At 38.7% G+C, this 25,435-nt stretch overlaps 1 protein-coding gene and 1 long non-coding RNA gene across 3 annotated transcripts; one reads left to right on the forward strand and one right to left on the reverse strand.

Moving 5' to 3' along the window:
* Positions 1-598: 598 nt before the first annotated feature.
* Positions 599-21,028, reverse strand: lrrfip2 (leucine rich repeat (in FLII) interacting protein 2). The gene is made up of 26 exons (XM_088421422.1): positions 20,742-21,028; positions 19,515-19,632; positions 15,728-15,814; positions 14,363-14,419; positions 14,219-14,257; positions 12,872-12,943; positions 11,263-11,310; positions 11,109-11,177; positions 10,485-10,574; positions 10,140-10,202; positions 9,042-9,095; positions 8,864-8,920; positions 8,490-8,561; positions 8,229-8,342; positions 7,784-7,825; positions 6,999-7,130; positions 6,554-6,625; positions 5,790-5,960; positions 4,547-4,639; positions 4,122-4,214; positions 3,450-3,551; positions 2,072-2,204; positions 1,779-1,949; positions 1,623-1,702; positions 1,442-1,546; positions 599-1,362 (listed from the first exon to the last, which is right to left on the reverse strand). The coding sequence occupies exons 2-26, from the start codon at positions 19,602-19,604 to the stop codon at positions 1,252-1,254; spliced, it is 2,217 nt and encodes a 738-aa protein (XP_088277548.1). The 5' UTR covers positions 19,605-19,632; positions 20,742-21,028; the 3' UTR covers positions 599-1,251.
* Positions 7,025-12,982, forward strand: LOC148420216 (uncharacterized). 2 transcript variants are annotated; one of them, XR_015866393.1, is made up of 4 exons: positions 7,025-7,153; positions 8,869-10,257; positions 12,048-12,131; positions 12,784-12,982. It is a non-coding gene; the product is annotated as an uncharacterized LOC148420216 (long non-coding RNA). The 2 variants fall into 2 exon arrangements; XR_015866392.1 differs by having other exon boundaries at positions 8,869-12,131.
* Positions 21,029-25,435: the final 4,407 nt, after the last annotated feature.

Genomic DNA, 25,435 nt, shown 5'->3' on the forward strand with positions numbered 1-25,435 from the left:
CTTATTTTCACACACCCTGGCTCTGAGCAACCTGAAAGTCAAACCATTTTTTTTGTTTTGAGTCCGTGAACACATCACTACACTTCGCTGTTACGAACTTTCCACATCCTCACATTCTCAAGGAGAGTGGGTGGAATTTATGCCCTCTCTCCTGGTTTGTAATGACCACTGTAAGTGTGGAAAATCGTAGGCTGTTTCAAAGTTTCCACCCAAAAAAATAACATCTATCAACAAATTTACACTAAGCAAAATGTCCTCCACATTACTCAGGAAGTAATTGAATCGAAGATTTCAACACATGGTACATTTTATATATATATATATATATATATATATATATATATATATATATATATATATATATATATATATATATATATATATATACATGACTCAAAAAAAGTACAGCTGTAGCAGTTGACAGGCTATACTTTGCATTTTTTGGAGCTTTTAAACATTTTGTAGTTAATTATTAAAGTGTTATTTTTCTTTCTTGACCCATCCATCTGAGAATTCTTGGACGTTGCTGTGCCCTGCTCGAGCACATAATCAGGGACTTGCGTTCTTGCATCAATTTGATATCTTCAGAGTGGCTAAACACTGTAAACAATTTTTCATTTATTAGTTTCAAAGTGTAACTGTTGCAAATAGTTAGAAGATAAATCGCCAATGTGCCAAAAGAGTCCATCATTTATAAGCATATATTTAATTGTGGAAAGTTTAAAACATCATGACATGACTCCTTTAAATACATATTGTACCACCAGTTAAAACAATGATTTGATGGAGAAGGCACTTGACTTGTGTGAGGGAAAGCTGGAAGGTGCAGGGCCAGAGCAGCTGTGACAGTCCTTTAAAAGCATCATGATACTCATTCATGCAACTTAGTCCAAAAAAAAAAAAAAATACAGCCAAGCACCCAGCCAGAATGAACTCAAAATAGAACGCGTAAATAAAATGTTGCGGAGCGAAAGATGAAACTCAAAATTTCCTCTCAGATCTCCCATTCATGTTCAATTTCAGTCTCGACAACAGCTGGCTGGGACAAACCAAAAATGTTTGGTTTGCAAATCAATGCAGCACTGCTCATTATTTTGTCCATTTGCAGGGTTTGAGTGTTTTGTTTTTTTGGGGGGGGGGGTGAGCTACACATGTTGAAGTGTTAGAGCTTGGAGAGCACACGCTCGTGCTCCAGGCAGTCGGCGGTGCCACTTTTAAGGGCTTCTGTTGCGATGGCGCCTTTGCATCGCATCACTGCTGGGAGAGGAGAGCATTTCTGTTGGCCTTCATCTTTTCCAGCCTCTTTACCAGATGGTTGTTGGTCATTTCCAGCTCTTCGTTCTTGTCCAAAGCCGTGCGGAGCTGCCGGGCAACAACAGGCTGCGTCACACACGCTGTGTTTGTGAATTTCCTGTATTTAAGGCAAACTATCTGTATTTACCTCTCTCTGGAGTCTGCGCTTCTCTGCTTTAAGCTCATCTTCTATTTTCTCAGCGTTGTCCGCAGAAGTCTTGTACCTGGACACCTGTCCTTCAAGCCTGTTTATCTGAAGCAAGACGGCCGAGTGAAGCGTTTGGTTATTTCCACATTTCTGAAGCGTTTGACAAGCAAGGTGAGCTTACATTTTGTTCCATAGTACCCATTTCCTGTTCCGCTTTGGAAAGCTTGAACTTGTATTCGCTAATCTGTCTGTTGGCGTCTCCTGTAGACGAAAAGAATTTTGAAATTTAGGAAGATGAGTTGATGAATGTCGACAAGTAACGATGCGGTCAACTTACTCTGCATTTCAATGACGTGTAGGTCGGTACCGTTCTCCATCTTGTCGCCGTCTGTGTACATACTGTCCACCTTGGAGTTTTTCTGTCGCTCTTCCTCCAACTGATTCTTTAACTTCCTGATCTGAGTCAAAAGTTCGTCCTTCTCCTCAGCCAGCTTCCGTAGCCTGACATCTATAAAACCAAGAAAAATACATGCGCCGAAATCAGTTTGCAAGTTTGAATAGGATCGTGAAATTCACACCCAGCCTACCGCAAAAGTCACTTGTTATTAAAAAGCCATTTGTAGGACTTACCAAGCGGTCCCTCTCCTGCAGATTCTAATACCTGGGCGGCTTCTTGCGAGACGACGGTGATTCCCGAGGACACGGGCTCGTGGTTGATGTCTCCGTTTGGTGTGCCATCTGGGATGATGACTAGCCCGTGTGTCTGTCAGGAGACACCATGAGGGTTTTACTCAAAACACTTTCCCCATTGTGATTTTAAAAAAAAAAGAAAAATGCCATTTACAGTAGTACACATATTTGTAGTGTTTCATAGGGAAATACCATTCTAAACAATTTGTGCATCAGGATTGAATTAGATTAATTGCAGCTACATTTGGTGTGGTAGTTTAGCTATAGATGTCGTCACTGTTTGGCAGAAGATTTCTTTTTCACTAAACAATAAAATAGGTCTTTATTCTGATGAATTAGTGATTGATCGAAAGTTTTGAAAATGACTTTTTGTCTTTCACAATGGGGCGTCAACAAGTGAAAATTTTGGAAATGTGAGGATTCTGCCTGACACCGACGATAAGCCTGTGAGCATTGTTATATTGCCAGTCTATATGTGTTGCTGCACCGTTTGTGTAATATTCATTGCTTCAAGCATTTTACCACCGTCAAATATATGTTATTCATTAATTAATCTTGTCCCGTTATGGTAATTATTGTAAGGAAGAATACGGCCGATATAAAAATGTGCATCTGTGCATCCAAACTCAGCTCATGCTGCTGACAGATTAAGCTTCCTTGAATGGTGACGCAGAGAAAGAAAATTCAAATCTTAAAGTTATTGCATTTAATACGCACACTTCGTTTGGGGGGTGGGGGGGTGTTTTATATTTGGAGTATTATGGTACATCTGTCTTATGTTTAGTTTGACAGTACAAGTCACCTGGGACAGGGCATTAAAAAGCTTAAAAGTTCTTGAATTGTTTTTTAACTGCTGAAATTGCTGCTTGCTTTTGAGCATGTCAAGGGGAGTTTAAAATCATCACACTGATAGAAATTCAAACTTTGGCTCAAAACACACACAAACACAAAAAAAATTCAATCTGTCATGTGTCTCAGAAAAAAATTTGGTCGGGCCTCTCATGTCAAAGTACCACAGTAATACAACTTTTTTTTTTTTTATGTCCAAGTACTATACATTGCTAATCATTGTGTCAAAATCCATATAAATAAACACATAGTCTGTAGCATTTAAGGCCCTTTAAACAAATGATATAGGAAAATGAGGTGCTTCATTTTGGATATCCGAACACATTTTCAAGACAAGCTTAGAAGATCAATAACTTAACAGTTATTTTTACTTGAAGGCAGTCATTTCCAACCAAAACCACCAAAAGTCAATAGTGGAAAGCAACCCATGTCTCAGCTTTATTTGGTATCACGTTGCAGGTTAACCTACCTCTCCTGATTTGGCCTTCCCCTTGAGGTCAGCAAGCTCATGTCTGAGCTCATCTCGCTCATTCCTAATGCAATCAAAATACTCTTTCTGCCTCTCTAGGGCCTGGCCGCACAGACGATAGAAGACAAGAATGGACAAGAGGCAGTGAAGTTGGACAGTGGACAGACATGCACCAGCACATGCTTGGGGTGCCTCATGCACAACCATGCATCGTGCATGCCACACCAACAGAGAAAATGTATGAAGGAGATAGCTAGTGGAAAAAAAGAGGCAAAGTTAAAGGATGAATGACGAGAGTGCGTTAGGAGGGAAACACAATTCTTCAGGAATTGTCAAACTGTTCACAAGTGAAATGTGCACGTCACGCCAGGCGATTAACCTGTAAACTTATTTTCACCAGCAGACACACTACTTAAGTTTATAAAACATTAGCAATCATATTTGTGATCTAGATGTAGGGTGTTCGCGGCTTTAAGTGTGAGCTGAGCTTGTTGGATCACAACTAAACACCTCGTTATTGTGGCATGCACAAACAGCTAAATGTGAGTGTGCTGCCTATGACACAAGGGTCCATTATGCAGAGAGCGAGCGTGAGAGACAAAAGATGTGCATGACTCGAAATGCGGACCATCTTGTGCCTCTCAGTTTCAGGATCTACATGGGACCTCCTACCCCAATCTTTTTGTCCTTCCAGTTTATAGTTTCCTGCAGGTCAAACGCCTCTCTGGTGAGAGCATCTAACTTAGCTTGAAATTGCTGGTTCTCCTGGAGATTTAATGAACAGTAACAAGAATGCAAAATACAAGACAGGAAGGAAATATTCAGAGGAAGACAGAATAAACACAAATGCACAGACATACAAACAAGATTGAAACAGGGTGAAAATGTGCTTTTTTTTTTGCATAGCGGTAAGGCAGAGAATTGTAGTGATAAGCGACTAAACTAAATATACACGAATTTGAGGGAGGCCAGTGTCAATCAGTCTTTATCAAGTTATTGCACGTAGTCTTGCCTGCACAGAGCAAGCTCACTTTTCGGTGGGCTGACAATAATGCGAGTGATAGGGTCACATGGAACTCCAGCGAGCATAGACGTACCTCAATAAGTTCATCTCTCTGACGGATACCCTCTTTCAATTCTTCTTGTTTATGCTGCAGGACAGTACATGTGTGCTTTTGCCTTTCGAGTTCCTGTAAAAAAAAGAAAAAGGTTTTAAATAGTGATGTCAAGACATTTAGAAGAACCGAGGAATGAATTTGATTTAATTAATCTCTTTTTAAGTCACCAAACAATTTCTGACAAAAAACTGTCAACCAATTTTGTTGTTGTTGTTGTTGTTGTAGGTAAATGTAAATAAAGTGTTACCTTGGGATATGAATCTCCCAGTTTACAAAAAACCCAAGGTACGAAAAGACATCCAAATAATTTTTGGACCCATAATACCCACCAAAATATGAAAAACTTGTAGACCCATTTGTCACCCCGCTTTCCTATTGGTATCTCCTGCCCTGATACTAGTCGTTTAGGTTCCTGTGATGTGGACGGCTAACGAGGAAGAACGGGTAATGAGGCAGTTTTTTTCGTATGGTGGGTCAACCTGTGTTTCGATCTCACTATGAACTACTGAGAACTGATTCCCTTGGAAATGTCTGATGGTGCTGGATAAAGCCCCCTGGCCTCCAGGATGATGTCCCTGAAAAACTTTCGCTTATCAAGGCTCTCTACCTTGCACCGAAAACCGCCCCCTTGATCAAACTCATAAATCAAGAAGCTGTATAACATTTTCTGCCATTTATTTCGTATTGTTTTTGTTTAGTTTGTATTGTTTTATTTGTATTTGTCTGTATTGTCTGCTCCACCATGACTTCTGGTCTCCTCCTGTCAATCAGCAATACGGTCATACCCTTTTCGGTTTGTCTTAATTGCAATTTTTTTCAGATTTTGTGAATGAGTTTCCTGAAATGTTAATGTGTTTTGGCTTCTGGTCATTTGTTTTGTGAAATGTAAACTAGTTTCGTCTTTTGTTAAAATCTTTTCTGAAGTGCAAATGTGTTTTGGCTTTTGTTAATTTGTTTTCGGAAACGTAACTTTGTTGCATGAAATGCAAAAGTGTTTCACAGTTTGTTCATTTGTTTTGCACTTCAGGGCCACCTTAGATTTTCAACCCCCAATGTCTCAAGTCCACTAAGCTCGAGGTATAAAAATGGATTTAAATAAGTATACAGAAGAAAAAAAGTTAGGGACTTAAAATTAAATTAACACAGTAAAAAAAAAAAAAGTTTATCTATGACTGCAATCAGTTGCAATGAATTAACACAATAAAAGATGTTTCTTTTCCACCTTTGATTTTTCTTCCAACTCTCGCTTCATCTCTGACATCTGCTCCTCCATCTCCTCAATGACATCTTTTAATGTGTCCACTTGGTAGATGAGGTTGCTTTTGTCATTGTCCAGCTGTGCATTGGATACCATTGCTTTCTTATATTTCTCCTCCACCTCAGCAAGGGATTCCTGACACGAAATAGAGAATGTTAATAACAGCGCCACAATTGACACATAGCTCAACTGTTCGAATCAAATGTAAACTAAAACAGCATTTTAATTCTCCTACACCTTCTTGGTACAACGTCTGTTTTTTTTTCTAAAACTACTTGTAGAGTATTTGTAGAGCAAGCATCTATTACTAAGAACTACAGTGAACTAGGAGATATACTGTAATCTACTTCAAATACTGGACGTATCGTGAAATACATTAAACGGTACCAAGAGCAAGCATACAGTCAGTCAAGTATGAAGGTAGACATTCAAAACATTCCTGCCATCAGTCAGCAGGTGGAGCATGTCATTGCTACAGCTTCCACAGAAATGTGGGAGTGTCTTCATTTGTGGCCACAGACAGTAACTTAAGATAAAAACAGGAAATGTGGGAAGAACATGCAAAAGAAATGTCATTGCAATTCAGACAAGGAGCACTCTGATAACATGGCCGTGGTGTTATTTGGGTAATGGGGTAGGGAACATGAGAGGGGCGGGCAGGCAGTTAGTGACGCCATACAGCTCCCAGAGCATACGAGTAGGCATGCCGTGAGCTCAAGCCCCTCTACCTTCAGCTCTTTAAGCCCTTGCATGTATCGCCCTTCTACATCCTGAATCTGGTCCTTTAGTTCATAGATATCCTGTGGAGAAGATGGAGGGAATGGTTGAACTGGGGCTACAGAGAGGGCGGGAATGATTAAGGAGAGATTACAAAGTACACATGCTGCCATCTCTTAAAAGACAGTCCTGCCCAAATACATGACACCCGCACACCTGCGTAGGGAATAGCTTCAAAGATCACACATCCCGGCCCCCAGTGCATACAAAATGAAAAAACTGGCCGAGTAAATGCTTAGATCAGAAGAGAGCACAAAAAGGGAAGCATTGCTTTGGAAAGATTCAATGACAGAGAACGGCTCATTGTTCATGCCCTGGTCCCACCATATCACGGATTTTTTTATTTCTTCATTGTTTATGTGAAAACACAAGGTAAGTGCTGTTTGTGTGCCTTACCCTTAGTTCGCTCAGACTAGTGTCTGGGTCATAGCTGCTGCCGGCGTCTGCGCTGCCCCGTCGTGATGAGGATCCACCCAGCGAGGCTAAGGTTGCTGCTGAAAGGCCTGGTGTGGCACAGCGCGAAGATGGCTGGAAAATACAACAGACATACGGTCAGTCCAAACAAAACCAAACACACACACACAAAATTAGTCACCTAACAGCACGAGCCAAATCATTTGGCATTTCCACTGTCACTTGAGTGGTGTTTTTACTAAACCTGATAAACCAGCTCTTGAGATTGCTCAAGGTGTGTATGTGTACAACATTCTGGTTTCGCTTTTCATTTATTGTCGATTAAGGGGAAGTCAGAACTGTGACCATTCTAAAAGCATGCCCGTGAAGATCACATTATTAAAAATAAAAGCTGGATGGGTGATTAATCTTAACAGAAATCAATGTAGTAGAATAAATGTAGTGGAAAATCAAAGAATCCTTAAGTATTGCAATACTGTATTGAGATACATATCGAATTGGAGAGATTCAATGAGATTTTTTTTCAAGGCTAACTTGATATAAGTTTAATAATTTCCTTACAGTGTTTTGTGAATATCTGAATTTCCATTTTGAGTAAATGAGAGGTCCACATGTTGTTCTGGAGTGACTGTTTATCAGAAAAGGAACATTGTATTTTTTAGTATTTTGTGGATAAAACATATAAATGTTGAGTGTATAACATTTCCATTGTAGTGTATGCTCTGAACTTTTTGAAATACAAATATGTAGGAGGGGAGTGGACTTACCCGACTGTAATCTGAATACTGCTTGTCACATTTTTCGTCCAGCTGAAAAGAGGAGAAATATAATTGTATATTATATGAAGAGACAATTCTGAGAATTGAGAAACAATTAGTAATCATGCTTGTGCCAGTTCGTCACTCTGAAAATTGAAAAAATTAGTTCAGGTGAATCAGGACAAGTGCTGTACATGAACAGATTCAAAACACAACTAATCATCTCTGCATTCACTACTCAAAAAAAAAAAAAAGAAGAAAACAACACTGCTTTTATCAAATTTTCTTTAACACTCATATCACTACTGTATATATTTTACTATATAGTGAGTCATAAGATTGCCAAATCGCAAACTGTGAGATGAATCTTGAATGATGAATACGTTTCAAACCATGCAACAAAAGAAGTCATTCTACCACTCAGTGCCTGTAACGGAGTTTGGCGACTTACAGCAGCATCCAGATCTGGAATGCTCAAATCATCCAGATCAGACACAATACTGCCCCTTCTGTTGGAGCGGCTGAAATAATCAGCTGCAGATTCACTTATGTCTGAGAAGTCAGACGACTACTTTCAACAAACACAAAATGAAACATGAACACAGACAAAGGAAGGGGAAAAGGAATATATCAATCAATGGTATTGAGAATTCAACACTGAGTTGAGAAATGAAAAACGTTTTACATAAAGCACTGTCTTGTCCCTAAAGCTCACCGCACTGTCCCTGCGGCCTCTCCTGAAGCGTTCTTGGGACACGCTGCTCACAGTGTCTTCATCTGAGGAAGACTGACATGGGCACGCACGGAAATGTTCACACAAGCACACGCCAAAACATACACCGTGAGGATTCACACTCTTGTCAGCTGACAGGACAATCAGAGAACTAATGCAAGCTTTCACGCAATTTTAAAAGAAATGTTCTCAAGTCTTCATTCACGTACTTCAAGGCTCACGATTAACAACATCCTTAATATTAAACCACACAACAATGGTATCGATAATCAAAGTAATGGAGCCCTGCAGCAGAGGTCATCTTGCGTGTGATGTTAATGGAAATCATGCGATTGGAGGCTGATTAGAGCGCTCACCACAGGGCTGCTGCGAGAGGAACTGGCTCCAGAGGAGTACCAGCTATACTCAGATGGCTGTGTGAAAAGGTGTGGGAGTGGCAGATGTGGCAGAAAATGGCATCAAGTGGCAGAACTTCAGTCAAAAGCACAAAGGTAGGTTTTGTTGCCGTGGTCATTTTACATGAACAAGACTTACTGCTCTTGAACCCTGACTTGAGCCGTAAAGAGCGTTGTCGTCATAAATAGAGGCCTGAGGGCAAACAGCGGAGACAACGCAGGACTCAGCAAAAACACAGAGGGTGCAGAGCTGTGTAACTGTTAGGCTGGAGAGGGTCATGCAGGAAGCAAAGGCGCTGACTATTGCATGATAAGGTTGGACCATTTTCTTTCAGTGTTGCATTGCCAAAACCCCGACTTCATTCAAAATCTGTCCTTACTTGAATTGATACAGAGACAGAAATTTTGAAAAAAACTTTCCAGGAATAATACAACTGGCACTGTTGAAGAAGCACAGTATACAACTGAACTTGTGGGGAACACGGTGCAAACCACAAAGCTGATCCCAAACAATCTTCGTAAAGAAGTTACAACTAATTTTTTAAAATAGAGAATAAGGACAACAAAAGTAAATGAACATTGTACTTTTTAATAAAGAAATTAGTAGGGCTTAGCCAATATGGATTTGTTTTTTCTTTAGGCAGATGCCGATTTGGCAGAAAAAAATAGCTATTATGGATTAATCATCTGATAAATTTAAAAAAAAAATCCTGTAATTCCCTATATATGAGAAAATATTGGCCAAAAACATGAGTGCATCCAAAAAACTATATTTGGAAAATTACGGAATTGATGCTTGTAATAGTTTGCTTTGTTTTGAATGATGGGACTGCAGAATGATCTTATAAAAAAATTTAAAAAATCATTCAGTATACAAGTATACTATACACTATAGTACAAATCTGTTTGTACTATAGTGTAGAAAAGTGATTCCCGCAATGTATAGGTTTGCTTTCAGTTCAAATTGAGATACGAAAAATGATTACGATGGGAATCCTTGTTCAGTGAGATATATGATCTTGATGCATGATCACACACACTCACACATCTAATCCTGTTAAGGCATAAATCAGTGGCCTCTGCCAAGAGCTGAGTTTGTCCAGGACCTAAAAATAAACTATGTGAGTCATTCTGCCTGGGCATCCTAGAGCATGTATACGGCCAAAGGAGAGGGGGAGCCCTAACTTTGAATTAAATACATGCAATAAGATTCTCCATACAACGTACGGAAACTGACCATGCTATAGCTACGTGACAGCCCTGAGCCAGCAGTGACAGAGGAGGAGGCGGAAGTGGTGGCCTGGTAAAGAGTCGGGGAACAGTGGGCTGTCAACTCATGTGAGGAAAACAATTCAGTAAGTAAGAGTAACAGTGCACGGAGACAGATGCATGATTCACTGAACATAAAAGCTTTCAACAAGGTTTAAATGCTGGTAAAGCGGTACCTTTACACAACAATGTAAAGAATCAAACTAACAATTTCAGACTCATTAGTACAGTGTAAAGGCTCTAGTTTTCATTTAAAGACTTGTACACCTAGCTGTCTGTATGAAAGGAAAATGAGTTGCAGATGAGGACAGACCCGTGGCTGATAGGAGGATAAGGTAGAAGAGTGCGGAAGTTTGGTCTTCGACAAGCTGGTGTATTTCCTTTGATCATGGTACAGTCCAGTCTGGATGGGCAGCAAATAGTATAACACAGCAAAAAGTAAGAAACAGACACACTGTCCCCTACAATATTTCAGATTCAGATTTTATTGTCTTGAGCAACACCTGGATAAGACCTAGATTTTTATGCGCAGGTCTGTAAGCATGCTACTGTACCATCTTCATCGAGTTTCTTTTAAAAGGGGATCATATTGCTTCTAGTGAGATGGGATCCAGAGCCTAATGTGTACTTGATTTTAAAACACAATGGAAATAAATTGGCTACTCTGTGCCAGCATTATCCCTGCCAAGTTCAATCTTGATGCAGCAGAAACATCAATGTCAGAAAACAAATACAGTACATCTGAGGACCTTCACACAAAGGTTGTCTTTGGTTCATCATTTCTCATGTTAAATCAAGGCAGCACTTAACTAAGCCATGTATCAATATATCATGTCTAAATCAAACTCTCTGGTTAAACCACCAGACACTTATGTTACTATTGTGCATCCATGGTATGAGGCCAAGGCAGAATAAATGAAATTAAAAAATTACTGACCAGCAGATCTTTCCTGGAGGAACTAGATGAAGTCTTTTTATGGCCATGTAGATCATTGTAAACTGAACTCTGTTTTTCCATGAAAAAAATTCATGTGATCTCAATGAATATCAACGATTAATCAAACACGTTTGTGTCAAGAATGAATACATACAGTGGAACGTGAGCTCTTGAGAGTGGAGCTATTTGTCACACCATCAGACTGAAGAGAGAACAGGAGCAAGAAGAAAAACAGACTGAACATCAACTAGGTGGTGAAAATGTTTGATAAGCCTCAGCATTGCTTGTTAAGTGTTTAATAGGTCAATCAAGCCATCAAGCAAACGCTCTCTCAGGAACACCAACCTTTACAACAAGCGGCTACTTTCATGTTATAAACAAATTGACTGTTACAAAACAGTCATAGACTCAAGGTACCATTAGTATCATCTTAGTTATTTCAAAATCACACTTCCCGCTGGATAAACTAACATTTAATCTAAAAAGCAAACTGGGAAATCGTCACGCACTACAACAATGCAGTCCCGCAAGGCAGCACCAAAAGATAACAACACCATGAGAGATGGAACGAGACACAAGAGCCACGAGACGAGATGTCTGACGAGATTCGAGTCCACAAGAACAAGGAGATGACATTTTTGCTAAATTTGTAATACATCCATCTATTTTCTTTAGCCTCTTAGGTTCGCTGGCCTGCTGGTTCCTTTCCCAGTGCCTAATAGTGAAATGTTTTCCTTTTACTGAGCAAGACTGCAAATCAACAATTTAGTGTGCAAATGTAAACATAAAAGAGTCAGGTTCATGTTTTAGCTGTATCTGAGATCTTTTCTCTTACTGAATAGTTGAACAAAACACATACAGCCTGTGTTAGCTGCAGTGCATGGTGTAATTTATTCTTTGTCTTATCTGCCAATATTTTACCATCCTTTTCTTCATCAGGTAAACCAAAATAGCCACAAGGGGTGATTTGAAAGAAATCAGGGCATCCTGAACTTCTCCAATAGGGCTGGAGCTATTGAGAAGGTTGGTATTTGGATGAAAATCTGCTTCTTTTTTTTTTTTTTTTTGATGAGTAGAATAAAGAATATAACGCACTGCCATTTGATAATGAGTGGCCAACTTTTATATATTTTTATGATCAACATTATTCAACTTAAATATAAAAGGTGAGATTTTAGACAACCCTCCTATAAACTTTGGTCAATGAGACACAGTGACATCAAAACAACTGAACACATATTTGAGTCACTCTGGCTTGTTAAGCGCATCAATCAAAAGGAACGAAAACTCCGGCTATCAGCAACTAAGTGTGCAGTCATTTACATTTTTTTAACTTCCTTTCACCAACAATCATGGAGCACTCAAATGCTGCTAAGTAGGGGCTAATTTAGGCTAGATGCTGTGCTAAACGTTGGCAACAGGTGCAGTATAATACCATGTCCGTGTAATTAAGTTGTTTTTCAGATTCCTAAATTGGCAATTGATTGTGGTTTCAAAACTATTTTGTGTTGTTTAGATTACGATTTGCAACTTACTGCAGAAGCAGGAACATAGGGTGTCATATTATGCTGTCATTTAAAGCAGTAACTAGGAATGCAGAGCATTGTCATGAAGCACATTTTCATGTGTACTGGGGGACTTCCAAAAGAAAAATAAAAGATCTCATCCTGTGCAGGAATTAGGAATCTTGTGGCATTCGGATCTTGATATCTCGTCCTGTGAGATCTCGTCCCATCCCTACTACACAGCCACACAAAACGCACCAAGATGTCCCTTCTATGGGAACTGGATCGACTCTTGCTCGAGCCCAAGTCACGGATGGCGGATGATGTTGACTTCAAAAACAGTACATGTAGATTATCATAAAGCCAACAATGAGCATGAACATAAAGTATTAGTTTACTGTACTTTGGTTTGAAATTATTTAACAAACCGTTTTTAGCAATAAAAAAAATGTAATGAGTGTTGATTTTTAGGGTAATAATAATAGCTGGTACAGTGGGCCCCCGTGTTACGACCTTAATCCGTTCAGCGGCTAGGCTCGTAACTCGAATTGGCCGTATGACGGGCAATCCAAACCTATGTTAATTAGTGAATGCGTGCAACGCGTGCAAAAACCTTAGGTAAAAACATCACGACTTTATACACGTATTAAAAATTAGTAACATAATCTACTGTACAGCTAAATTAAATAACATAAATGTACAAAGGAAAAATGACATCTATCTTTGGGCCGACGTGACTTGAGCTAGTGGTGGGTGGAGGCGGAGGGGAGCAGAGACAAAGCAGCAGAATTTTTTTTTTTTCTTAAACGAGAACTTTTTTCAAACAAGAACTTTTTTTAAACAATGACTTTTTGTTTAAACTATAATTTTTTTTTAAATGAGACCTTATTTTTCAACGAGAACTTTTTTTAAACGAGAACATATCACCGGCGATTTCCTTCTTTTTAATCCATAATAGAGGAAGCCTCTCCATTTTGTTGTTGACCGAGGTCCATCCCCTGGCAGGGAAAGTCATGCCCTTAGAACACTTGCTTGCTTTAAAGGCTTCCTTGTTCTTGAGAATTGTACCGATTGTCACGTGGTTACAGCCATACTCACTAGCAAGGTTAACTATGCGTGCGCCTCCTTCGTATTTTTTCATTATCTCCTGCTTCGTTTCGATTGTCATCATCCTCTTACTTCTTCCTTTACCACCACTTGCAATTTTAGAAGCGATGTCTAATAGATAAAAGTTTGCAAAGTCTTCATAACACACGGACCAGCTTGTGCCATCAAGCAAGGTGAGGGAGTTCGGCCAATAGCATATCGGCATTTCTGTGATTGACGTGACGCCGGCCAATAGTATATCGGCATCTCCGTGACTGCCTTAATCAATCAATAGCATATCGGCATTTCTGTGACATGCGAGAAACTTTGTTTTTGTTTATGCAGCAAAGGGAAAAAATAGTGCTGACACACTGACCGGCATGTTGGATGGTTCGTAAGACGAAAGGTTTTTGCATTAGAGGGGGACAAAAAAACGCCGCGGTCCATGTCGTAAGATGAAAAATACGTAAGACAGGGGGTTTGTAAACCGAGGGCTCACTGTATTTGAAATGTACGCACTCTGTAACTGTGGACAGACATGACATCCTTTTCCAGACCCTGTTGTTTTAAAAAACAAACAAACAAAAAGAGAGGAAAAACAAAGAATGAAAGCAGGAAAAAAAGGAAGTAGGAAAGATGGTAGAAAGAAGGAAATATACACACCCGATGACGGCTGCTTGATCTACTACTACTAGTGGCTCTAGCTTTTTCTGAGTCAGCCTGGAGTCAAGAAAGAAAGTTGGTAAGAATTAGAGAGTACAAGAGGTTCAATTACAAGGGTGGATATGGCCAAATTGTTGCCGTAGAATGCCCAAACCATGCAAAACAATCAGAATGTTTATCACCAAATGTACACCCTCACTGTCTTTCATTGTTAGTCTTGCAATATTCCTTCAAGAAAAGTCAGTTAAAACAATAGTGGTTGCTATTTGGGTTTCATTTCAACATTCTAAAACATTGCTACTAACGCTAGTATTATCAATCTTCAATTCCTCACCACAGCAATTATTCAACAAATAGAATAATACAGTGATTCATTAACATGTGAATCAATTAACCCGAAAAGAAGAAAACAGGAAAAATCACTTTGTGTCCACATCAAATTGCATGCATCCACCATCAATAAAATCAAGCTGAGTATCATCCAAAAAGCAAACATGCTGATGCAATTTCTCTAGCGGAGCTTTATTATGGTCAGTTGCTCAAAAATAGCGTATAAGGGTCAAAACCAACTGGAGCTCAATCCCACACAACAGGCCGCGTTAGAGGTCTACAACACTCTCATTCGCCTACCATCCACTGGTGGATCTGACCCCATTTTTTGCTGCTACTGCTGCTCGATGAGCGGTAAGAAAGCTGGACAGTGGGAGGAAGTGCCAGGAAAAACATACAATCATACAACACCCAAAACTGCTGAAAAGTCAAATGTGGCCAACATCTCTTTCAAGAATAGAAATGCTGGTGTTTGTGTGGACATGAAGCAAGTTTCCCTTTACTTTTAAGAATTATTCCAAGAATTGAAGCAATTGTAACAGGTCTTTTGCATCAGAAGGGAAAAAGGTTGGCATGTGGAAGATACTTAGGTTTACAGGCAAGTGAGCACAAAATATAGTATGCATCACTGCTCCGGAGCTTCAACCATACTGTATTCTGAACTTGAAAGCATAAAACTTGCAGATATTGATCCCAGACACTGATGCAAATGGAACTCAGCACAAAGTAGCTCAACTAAAGCAAATAGCAATGAGATTGTCAGCCAGGAAAGATTTTGCATACACACAAAAACAAAATAATGGCAATGATGGTTAAATGGCCAAAATGTTTTTCTTTAAATGTAATGAATAAAATATCATTTTTTTCCTTCCAATGCTTTTCAATCCGTGTAAATTACATGCGGATTTTCAATATTCACGTGCCAGCCTGGTACCTATTCCCTGCGAATAGCAGGGGTATATTAAGTATATTATTAAAAAAAGCAAAAGAAAAAAATGACACATTCCTTTTTCCAATGAAGTACTTTAGATATACCTCTTTTTGCTGACGTTCCAGTTCCCTCATCCGAATATCCCTGGCCTCTGCCCGTGCCGCTCTCTTTGCTGCAAGCCTGGCCTCCGCCTATGGGACACGACATGAACACACTTGTTAGCCACTCAATAATTGACATATCTCGGGACCCATTAACACATATTATAAGAATGTGTTTCATGAAACACATAGGGGAAAAAAGCAGTGTGTTTATGTGTGTGTGCACGTGTGTTGCGTGTATGTGTGTATGTGTGTGTGTGGGGGGTGGGGTGGGGGGGGGGGTGGGGGGGTAAACAATGACAAGACAGGTCATAACTGAAGATTGTTTTAATTATGTCAATGCCGATGTAATGCCAGGAATTCATCGACAATGTCTGCAGAAAACCAGTCATATGGGTGGTTTGCGTTTCAATTTTATAAAATAAATATACCAAACCCTTTTGGATGGGTCTCTTACCAAACTTGGAATTGTGTTACCCACATGAATATGGCCTCATGGTAAAATATTAAAGAAATAATTCAACCGAGGTTTGGTAAACCTGAGCAGTATAATGGTGTACATCATCACGTGAACTATTGTTTTAGTACAATTTATCACACGTTTAATTTTACGATGTAAAGCTTCACAAAACATTTGCACCTTTTGGTGCAAATGGTCATTGTTCTTTTGGTTTTCCAAAAACTGGCTTGACAAATGTACTGTCTGCAAAATGTTTTCGCTTCCAACACGTTTGTATTACATTCAGCTCAATACTATATGGCTATCGTACAGTTTTGTTTTCACTATCAGCTGATGAGTGATGTAACACACACACACGCACACCAAAAACCCTGCTAAGTTTAAGTGTTTTCAAAACATTAACCCGGCAAACCAGTAGTGTTTAAGTGTTGTTCAGTGAGTATTGTTCGCACTTTAGTCTCTAAAGGAAATTTAATAAATTAAATACGCTTTCTGCAAAGCGGAAACAGAATTATCGGAAGATACCAATGAGATGGTTGGTCTTGTGCTTTGCACCTGTTGAGCTGTCTGTCTGATGTGCTGCATAGGCCCACGGCTGAGGTCTCCCTCTGTCTATCTATAGCTTCAGCTCACAGACAAGCACGTCATGAGACTGTTTCACTAATCGAAACACAAATTGAACCATCAACTCAACTGTTGCAGTACTTAAATCATTATCTTTTATCTGAAAACTGTCAGTGGAGTTGTATACGGTTATTTGTAGGTTTTTAGCAACTTTTTTTAGGAGTCATGTCTAATTTAAGACCTCTCCTTTACTAAATGTGGTCATTTGTAGTTAATTATAGCAAAATAGTAAACACAAAAGTTGCATAAATGATAGAAAATTAATTTTGTGATTTGGATGAAGAAACTTAAAGTTATGATTCAGTGGGGTTAATAAATGATTTTGTTTCTTTTTATTGCAAGACAACATATAAAACCAGAAATCAATTTGTAACCTACATAAAATGGATGTTTGCGAATGCTGCAATTTTCTAGATGTGATAATCAAGGGGATCCAACCCGCCAAACATGGATGTGTCATTAGCTTTGGGTTTTGAGTAGCATCAGTAAGGGTGCTCTTTTATCATGAGTTAAGAATGTGTTTTTTTTCCACGTTATTTACATAGCCTGCCATGTAATTAGTTTGAATTAGTGTGTTGCTCAGGTCATGTTAAAAAAAAAGTACATGTAAAAGCGTTGTGCTCAATTCTTTATGTAAACATTCATAAAGCACCACGTTATAGCAGGGACATTCGATTTCCATTAGTTCTTATGTCTTCCACAATTAAGTAAAACTGGTACTGCAGAAAATTATTAACTGAGGATTAGGGTTGAAAATCAAAGTAAATCGTGAATCGAATTGGGCCCTTGTGAAGTGAATAAAATTGGTTTTGGAAATCTGAATCAATACCCAGCCTTACATCCAAGCAGCTATTTACCATACTGTTTATCCTCACTTGGCTCAAGGGTGTGCTGGACCTATCCCATCCTGCACACACACTGTGTAAAATTGATAAAGATTGGTGGTTACTGACCATTTTGATTGTAATGATTACTCAAGTGACAGTAATAATAGTAAAAAAAATATATACTGTGTGTGTATATATATATATATATATATATATATATATATATATATATATATATATATATATATATATATATATATATATATATATATATATATATATATATATATAAATAATATATATATGGGAACGATTCATGCCAAGTGAAGCCAATTCTAAAATATATGGCTGATGCTTCTTTGTAAGGTAAATATTCAATAGATTGCACACTGACCCTCTGAACTCCCTGCAGAGTCAATCTAATCACTGTTTTGTTGCAAAGAGATTCAAATTTAGAAGCTGGTCGGGTGGGTCAGATGACTCATGTTTCTATGACGGGCCTCCATGACTTATAAAGAAAGCAAATGGAGCCTTGTGCTTGGTGCCCAAGAATGAGGGCTTGGACAGCTTTTAGACATGAGTCATTATTAAAAGAAGTCATTTCAGACAGATTTATGTAAAGGTGTGAAACAGTTAGGAAACCACAAGCAAAGACGTGGCTATTTGACCACTTTGGCCTGAAAAGTTTTTTTCCACAGTTATCCTGCCATGTGAGTAGTATGAGAGTAGAATGGCAGCCCGCAGTAGAACAAAGTGAAGTTATACAGACAAGTTGTTACAAGACAGGTAGCTACCCTCAAAAACATGGTGCGGCAAAACCAGCTGTTCCTACAAGTTGACTATCCACATATTAGCACACATTGACATTTACATGACCAGTACACTTCAACACAGGAACATTTGATCCACAGTGTGTGAATAAAATAACTTTAAAAAAAGTTTTATAGATGTTGCGTACAATAAAACCTAAAGCAGTCATGAAGCAGACCATCACTGCAAAAAACACTTTCTATTGCTATCAACTGAAAATATCAGAAAGCATGTCTGACCAAGATACATAAAGTATATGTTATTAATAACAGAGTATGATGCAGATTTATAAGCTGATACAGTCATGTACACAATATATTTGCTGCCATTCTGGAATTACAGTGTTGTTTCACATACACTAATCTGGTAAATGTGTACTATTACACAGCATTGTTCTAATAGCCATGTGATTCCAAACTTTCATAACATCAACCAGGGGTTTTTATTAACCTGGTTTTGACCTGCAACTGAATATCCTTTGTCATAGCTCAATGTCCAAACGGTTTGATAAAGTGCTGATAAACACATCACATACTTCCTGCATTTACAATTGAATAATAAATCATCTATGAACTTCATATAAATGGAAAGGAGAGTGTAAACATTGTATTCAATTACTGAAACACTTTGGACCAGTAGTTCTCTTTCTTTTTTTAACTGCACTCAGTTGTACTGTACTCCTTGTGAAATACTTTTTTTTGCAAATTACCTCCTAACAGCGTAAAACATCCCCAAGTGTATTTTAGTGAGTAAAACCAGAAGCGAATTGCCTAACATATATTTTTTTTTATTTCTGGCTCATCGGCTGGAAAATTGTGTAAATAATGACAGGGCGCATTCATATAAATCTCAACAAAGTAAAGGCATATTTCACTTGCAAAGGAGATATAGGTTGTTTCATGTTCCAACCTATTTACTTTTAATTTAAAAAGAAAAACACATTGTTGCTGTAACAGCATTGAAATTTTTTTAATTAGATTTGCTGAAACACTGTTAAAATCTCACGTTAAACCATGTAAGGACCACTACTTAAAAAGCATGTATTTTAGTCACTATTTTAAAAACTTACCTCTCTCGCAATACTGCTCAAGGCCTCATCTTCAGCAGAGAAGCGATCTTTTAGTGGGGCACGTTTCCTACCAGTGCCTTGTGTGCCCATGTTGTCCCACCAACTTCTAGCAGCTCCTCTGAGGATGTGCAAACAAAAGTTGTGTGAATCCAACTATTATAAAAACCTAGAGAGAAAGAGAGGGCACGTTTTGCTCTGGTCAGCAAATTCAACACAATTACACTTCCTGATTTTGGACCAAGTTTTTTTTTTTTTTTTTAACTCTATATCACTAGACATTATAGATCATCATAGAACCAACCCTCTAAATTTTCAACTTCTATTCCAACAAAAACATGTTATTCTTGCATGAAATAAGGGCTTTGGATAACAGTTGTGTGTGACATGAACCAGCTTGAAATGTGACAAGCATAAAATGAGTGCGGTTGGAATAGAGACTGATTATAACAACATTAGACTATAGTGGTCTGGTTCGAATAGGAGGTTCTGAGACGTTTTACATGATATTCCTTCATATTAAGACAAGGGTGTGTGACTAAACTAGAATACTAGAGACAGCTGACCGATTTTATTACAGAAGAAACAGCATCTTGATTGCCTGGGACAGACAAAAGAAAGGAAAGGGCCATTAAGTCGTTTAAACCAACAGCATTACTTTTTTTTTTTGGGGGGGGGGGGGTAAACTACCATGTTACAGACGCGATTTCGTGAAAAAATAAACATTTTACAATCAACAACGAAAGCAAGCGTTAACCAATTCAAATAGCTTACGTCAATGCATGAGCCCCCACAGTTTTCCACTCACTGGCAAAGCTAAAAGACAATACAAACGATCTTTGAACTCTATCGTTGAGAGAGACGTGGAATTTAACGGGCCATTTGTAAATGTCCGATCAAGGTAACTCTTCTCGCTAACGCAAAGGAAAATCTTACGAAGAGGAGTGCACTGGTGCGCTAGTTGCTAACTAGCTTTTTCCTCCAATGGCCATTAACTATTGGCCTGACGAGTTTTAACACGCATTTCACAAGCCCGAAATAAAAACGTGACTTGTATCCAAACAGATCCACGCTTTAATATCGCTCTCCACTAAATACAATAAGTGGAAGTCCACCAGACTCATTGAACTGGTGTTAGCTTGCTAACACTGAAGCTAGCCCTCGATTCTCTCAGGGAAAACTGGCAATGGTCTTCCACTCCTATTTCCTACACAAAAAGAGTCAGTTTACCTTCACGACGTCTATAAATAACTCAAGACACAGCAAAGGTGTTCTCCTTCCCCCTCGGTAGGTTATGGGTCCAACATTAGTCCTCTCTGGAGAATTTTGAAGAGTTTTCGTTCCCACTGACAGCTGTCATCAGTTCGCCTTTCCACCGCTGTCCTTATACCAGTCGCCACTCTGGTTAGCTCAAAAGTTCCCGGATGTTGGGAAAAAATGAAGGCGTGATGGTGCGTTCAATGATCACAAATCACGTCGGCGATTGTTTCAGGACACGACGTGGGCAAGTTGTTACACGACGCGACAATATAAACATCTCAATGTTTCCCCGAATTCAGCTCTGCACTAACCAGCCCCCAAAGTACGAGGACTAGAGTACGTTTTTTTTTCCATCTTTGAAAGGACATCAGTTTGGTAGCCGGTAAATTGGTTTCATGAATTTTACAGCATTGGAACATGAGAATGGACATTGTCAGTTCAGTTTTCAGAATGAAAAGTATTTTTTTTAAAACCTACCTTCTAAATCAGCGAGCAAGCCTTTCTAAATTGCGCGGTCTATTTATAGCCACAAGGAGGCAGTAGCTGATCATTTCTCAAATAATAAGCGCGCCACCGTCGAGCCTTTATTTTGTTACGTGATTAACCAGTCAGTTCGTGCGCTCCTATAAGAGACCTATAACATCACTGCAGCATACTGATATATTTTTTTTTATAATGCAGTATGTTAATGACCTTATTTATCAAATACTACTACTACTACTACTACTACTACTACTACTACTACTACTACTACTACTACTAGTAGTAGTAATACTACTAAAAATCTACTACTACTACTACTAATAATAATCTTTCTATAAAAATTTTAGCGCATGTTATGCAATACAGCTTTTTTTTAAGATGTCTATATTATTGACCAATTTTGTAATATGGAATTCAAATATAAAGCGAAATCAATGCTTGCTCCTCTTGCTAATGTATTATAATTCAGCAGAGAGATTACAGTTTTGTTTGGAGGAAATGTTGACACATTAGTCAGTGCACGCACATTGTATTATATTAGTCTCATTAGAGGGCACAAATGACTGGTTTGTCTTTAGGTTTTACTGCTATTATGCTACCCTGACTTACAGGATTCATTACCCAGAAGATGTCCTCAGTCATGCAGTCATAATTTGGTCACAGTCTTTTAAGTGCTGACTATGGATTTCATGGATGTTGCGAAAATATTTCACCTAAATAGACATCAGATGTGCAGCAGTGGATTCTACAATGCAGATGTTGCGGTGTCGTTTCAAATGTATCAAAGGAAGTAGATTCACTTTTTTTACGAGCATGTGATTTAATGTTTCTCATATCAGGAATATTTAAGTTCCTTTATTGGATGAGGATTGGATGCAAGCAGGGTAGAAAAACCAAACACTTTAAGACTGCCAGACTGGTTCCTTTGCGGTGTTTGTCTAGTTTATTACCCTTTCAGCTGAGAAGCACCCAAACACTTGGCTGGTTGTCCTGGGACAGAGAGCCGTGTACTCAGCTGCACCAAACATGAAATTGTCTCCATGTGTGTCTACTCCCTCTTCAGCTGTTGTATATTATTCTCACCTAGTAACCATTGCACTTCAGTACAGTGGAGTACAGTACATGTGCACGAGTGCGTTTGCATACTTCACTGTGGTCTCCATGCATCACCAGTTGAAGTGAAGCAACCTCCTGCTGCACTAACAGAACTCGTTGAATTGTTTACAGGTCTGTCTTTAAGCTCTCCCCTGAAAAGAAGAAGAAACCATTGAGTTCCAACTTGTAATTACCCCATGGAGAGCAATGCTTCTCCTTCTCCATCTCCCCAGGAGCCCTTTGAAGATGCCCCATGGGGAGTTGGTTGTTATCAGGACACATGACTCATTGATTACTTCTTTGCAAGCTTCCAGGAACATAACATGAGGTGAATGTGCAGGGGGAGGGTAGCATCCTGAAAGTGTGCACATACAGTCTGATGGTGGCAATTCAATGCGAACAGCATGGCCACGACCTGGAACACAAATTAGATTCTGTCAACAACCAGATGCACATTGTTGTGCAGTAATTATCCCAGTTGGCTTGTTATAAGAGAAGTCCAGTAAAAAAAAAAAAAAAAAAAAAAACTTAACAAACTTCTACAATGTGACACTACTAGTCCCAACACATAATTGTAGTTTATATTGCGTTTGCAAAATATCAATTAAGCAACAAAACCCACCTATTTTTATCCATGGCCAAATGACATGACCAAACCCACAAAACAGGTAAGCTGTGACGATTGATCAGAAAAATTCGGTCTTAACTTCCTTTTTTAAGTCCATTGTCGGTCTTGTTTGGAGCAAAGTCAACCAAGAATACTGTATAGGGTCTCAATGGATTTCTTCCTGGTTAAATAAAGGTGAAAAAAATGCTGAACAGGAGCATGTCATAGGTTATTTGCATTCCAAATGAAATTATTAATGAACTGATCGTGAATGAAATGAAACAATGCTACGATTTGTTGGCGACCAGTCCAGGGTTACACTGCCAATAGACCAAAGTCAACTGGGGGAGGCTCTCCTCTGAGGATAAGGCAGTCCGGACGACAAATGCAGTGATAATTTAAAACAGCGAGTGAACGAACTAATCCTGAGTGTGGCTGATGGGTTTGCGGCATAGGGAGTCTTCCTTTCATGAGAGAGTGTATAATTTTAACATTACAATTTCTTACCACATAATTATAGAATAAGGTAATATAGGGTAAAGCATAGCTCTTTATTTCCATGGGAAACTGTTACATATTCCTTGCGATAACCGATATCACATACTTGCATCTTCATTTTCATTTAGCTACATTGGATAGTAATAGATGTGAGGCACTAATTAAAATGTAAATAATTGTAACAGTAAAGACTGTAAAAGACAACTGAAGTAACAGATACAGGCAAAGCAAGCAGACCATAAAAAAAAGAAACATTGCCTTTTGATTTTTTCAAGGCCTGCACTCAGGACACCTGTGGTGTTGAACCCAGTGACCAGTGAGAACATGTCCAGTTGATATAATTGAGGCACTGTTCTACAATAGGTAGAATTAAGGCATAAAGCAGCAATTGGTGTTGTCGAATGAGCTAGTTATCATTTATGAAATGTATACGTCTGAATGAGTGACAAAGAATATGGCCTGTGATCGACAAAAAGTAAAACTGGACTGATCCCTTCAACATGTGACTTGCCCTTGAGCAAAGCACCCTGGTTCTTACAGGCTCTATAGCAGTTTGAACAAGCCAAAAACACAATGAACTTTTAATTGTACGTGTGATATTTTGTTAAGGAGGATTTTGATTGTTTTGCCTGAACTATCAATCACAGACCTCTATTTTGATTAGAATTAATGAGGTTTTGTTTTGTTTTTGGACTGAGTTGTATTGAGGACTGCAAGCATTGTAATTGTCTTGTCACTCTTGCTTCACTTGATTAGAACATATATTGGGTGCGTCATTCAAGCCCATTCAGATGGCAAAACAATGATCAGAGGAGCTACGCTCTTAAGACACTGGGAAGACCACACCGCAACAATGATCCTCTTGGAGTAGTGGAAAAGCCTTGCAGCAAAAAGGTTCAAAAGCCAACAGAGGAATGTTGTCTACTTACCAGAGGCTTGCCATGACTGACCTTATCTTGTCAGAGATACAGACCTTTTGTGCTGCAGATGATTTATGAGCATATTTCCTCAGCTTGTGCTTGTCCTTTCATATTGTGATGAAGTGATAATGGTGATGTTCCAGGCATCTGAAGTTTGTGTAAAAAAAACAAAAGTAAACCATAAATAAGACAACTGTCATTCAAATGGTGATTGTGGCTTTACCTTGTGTATTTGTGTGCTTGCAGGATTTTAAATGATTTCCATAATGCAAGTTTGCAGATATTTAAAGGTCTATAATTCTTTATTTACCCACATTTAGCGTCTCTTTGCCTCCTATTCTGTCTAAAGGGAACTTGAGCTTAATCAGGGTCTTCTCAGGGTGTGGGCTCTGCTTTATTTGCCAATTGACATTTGGTGCAAAGGTGTTACATGAAAAAAAACACCTCACAGCAAGAGGCGGATGCTCTACATCGAAACTCATTTCAGACATGATGTGTTTGTGTGAGGAGAAGTCTTTGATTTGTCCCTATTTGATCAAAACAGCAAGACTCTGCACCACTTTACATTGCTATTTAGATGTACTGTATATAACTCAAATTAATTAGTTGGTTTTATTGATTTGACAGTACAATCCGTGTAATTATATGATGGCATGATGTACTTAGGTGCAAATATGCATTGTCATTACAATAGAATTGTACAATTGCAATTATACAATTACAATTACAATAGCCAATTACAATAGGCTGATTGCCTATTCCCCCTATAATTACTTTTCGTAAAACATGAGGGATACAACAATGCATATCCATAAGCGCAGTCAATGTATAATTTGTACAAAATTACTGAATGGCATGATGTTGTTCAGCAAATTATTTTGATGTACTGTACAAAATTAAAGCGAGAATGACAGTTCAAATATATAGCCTGACGTCCCCACGCAATCGTCAACCACAGCACGCACACCATCTCACGTCATGGGTGCACAGGTATGAATAATAAAGAAAATAATTATTCTTAATTATAATAACAGAAGTGTTTTAGATTAACACAATTGTAT

Source organism: Hippichthys cyanospilos, chromosome 8 (assembly GCF_059441005.1).
Source record: "Hippichthys cyanospilos isolate Australia breed blue-spotted pipefish chromosome 8, RoL_Hcya_1.0, whole genome shotgun sequence".
In the NCBI taxonomy this organism is placed as follows: Eukaryota; Metazoa; Chordata; class Actinopteri; order Syngnathiformes; family Syngnathidae; genus Hippichthys; species Hippichthys cyanospilos.

What these genes read in the sequence shown, in the direction of transcription:
- lrrfip2 (XM_088421422.1), bottom strand. Translation starts at nt 19,604, where the DNA reads ATGGGCACACAAGGCACTGGTAGGAAACGTGCCCCACTAAAAGATCGC. An exon ending in CAAGTCAGGGTTCAAGAGCA is followed by an intron (nt 8,921 to 9,041) that starts GTAAGTCTTGTT and finishes CTTTTCACACAG; the next exon opens with CCATCTGAGTATAGCTGGTA. An exon ending in CTAGTCTGAGCGAACTAAGG is followed by an intron (nt 6,626 to 6,998) that starts GTAAGGCACACA and finishes TCTTCTCCACAG; the next exon opens with GATATCTATGAACTAAAGGA.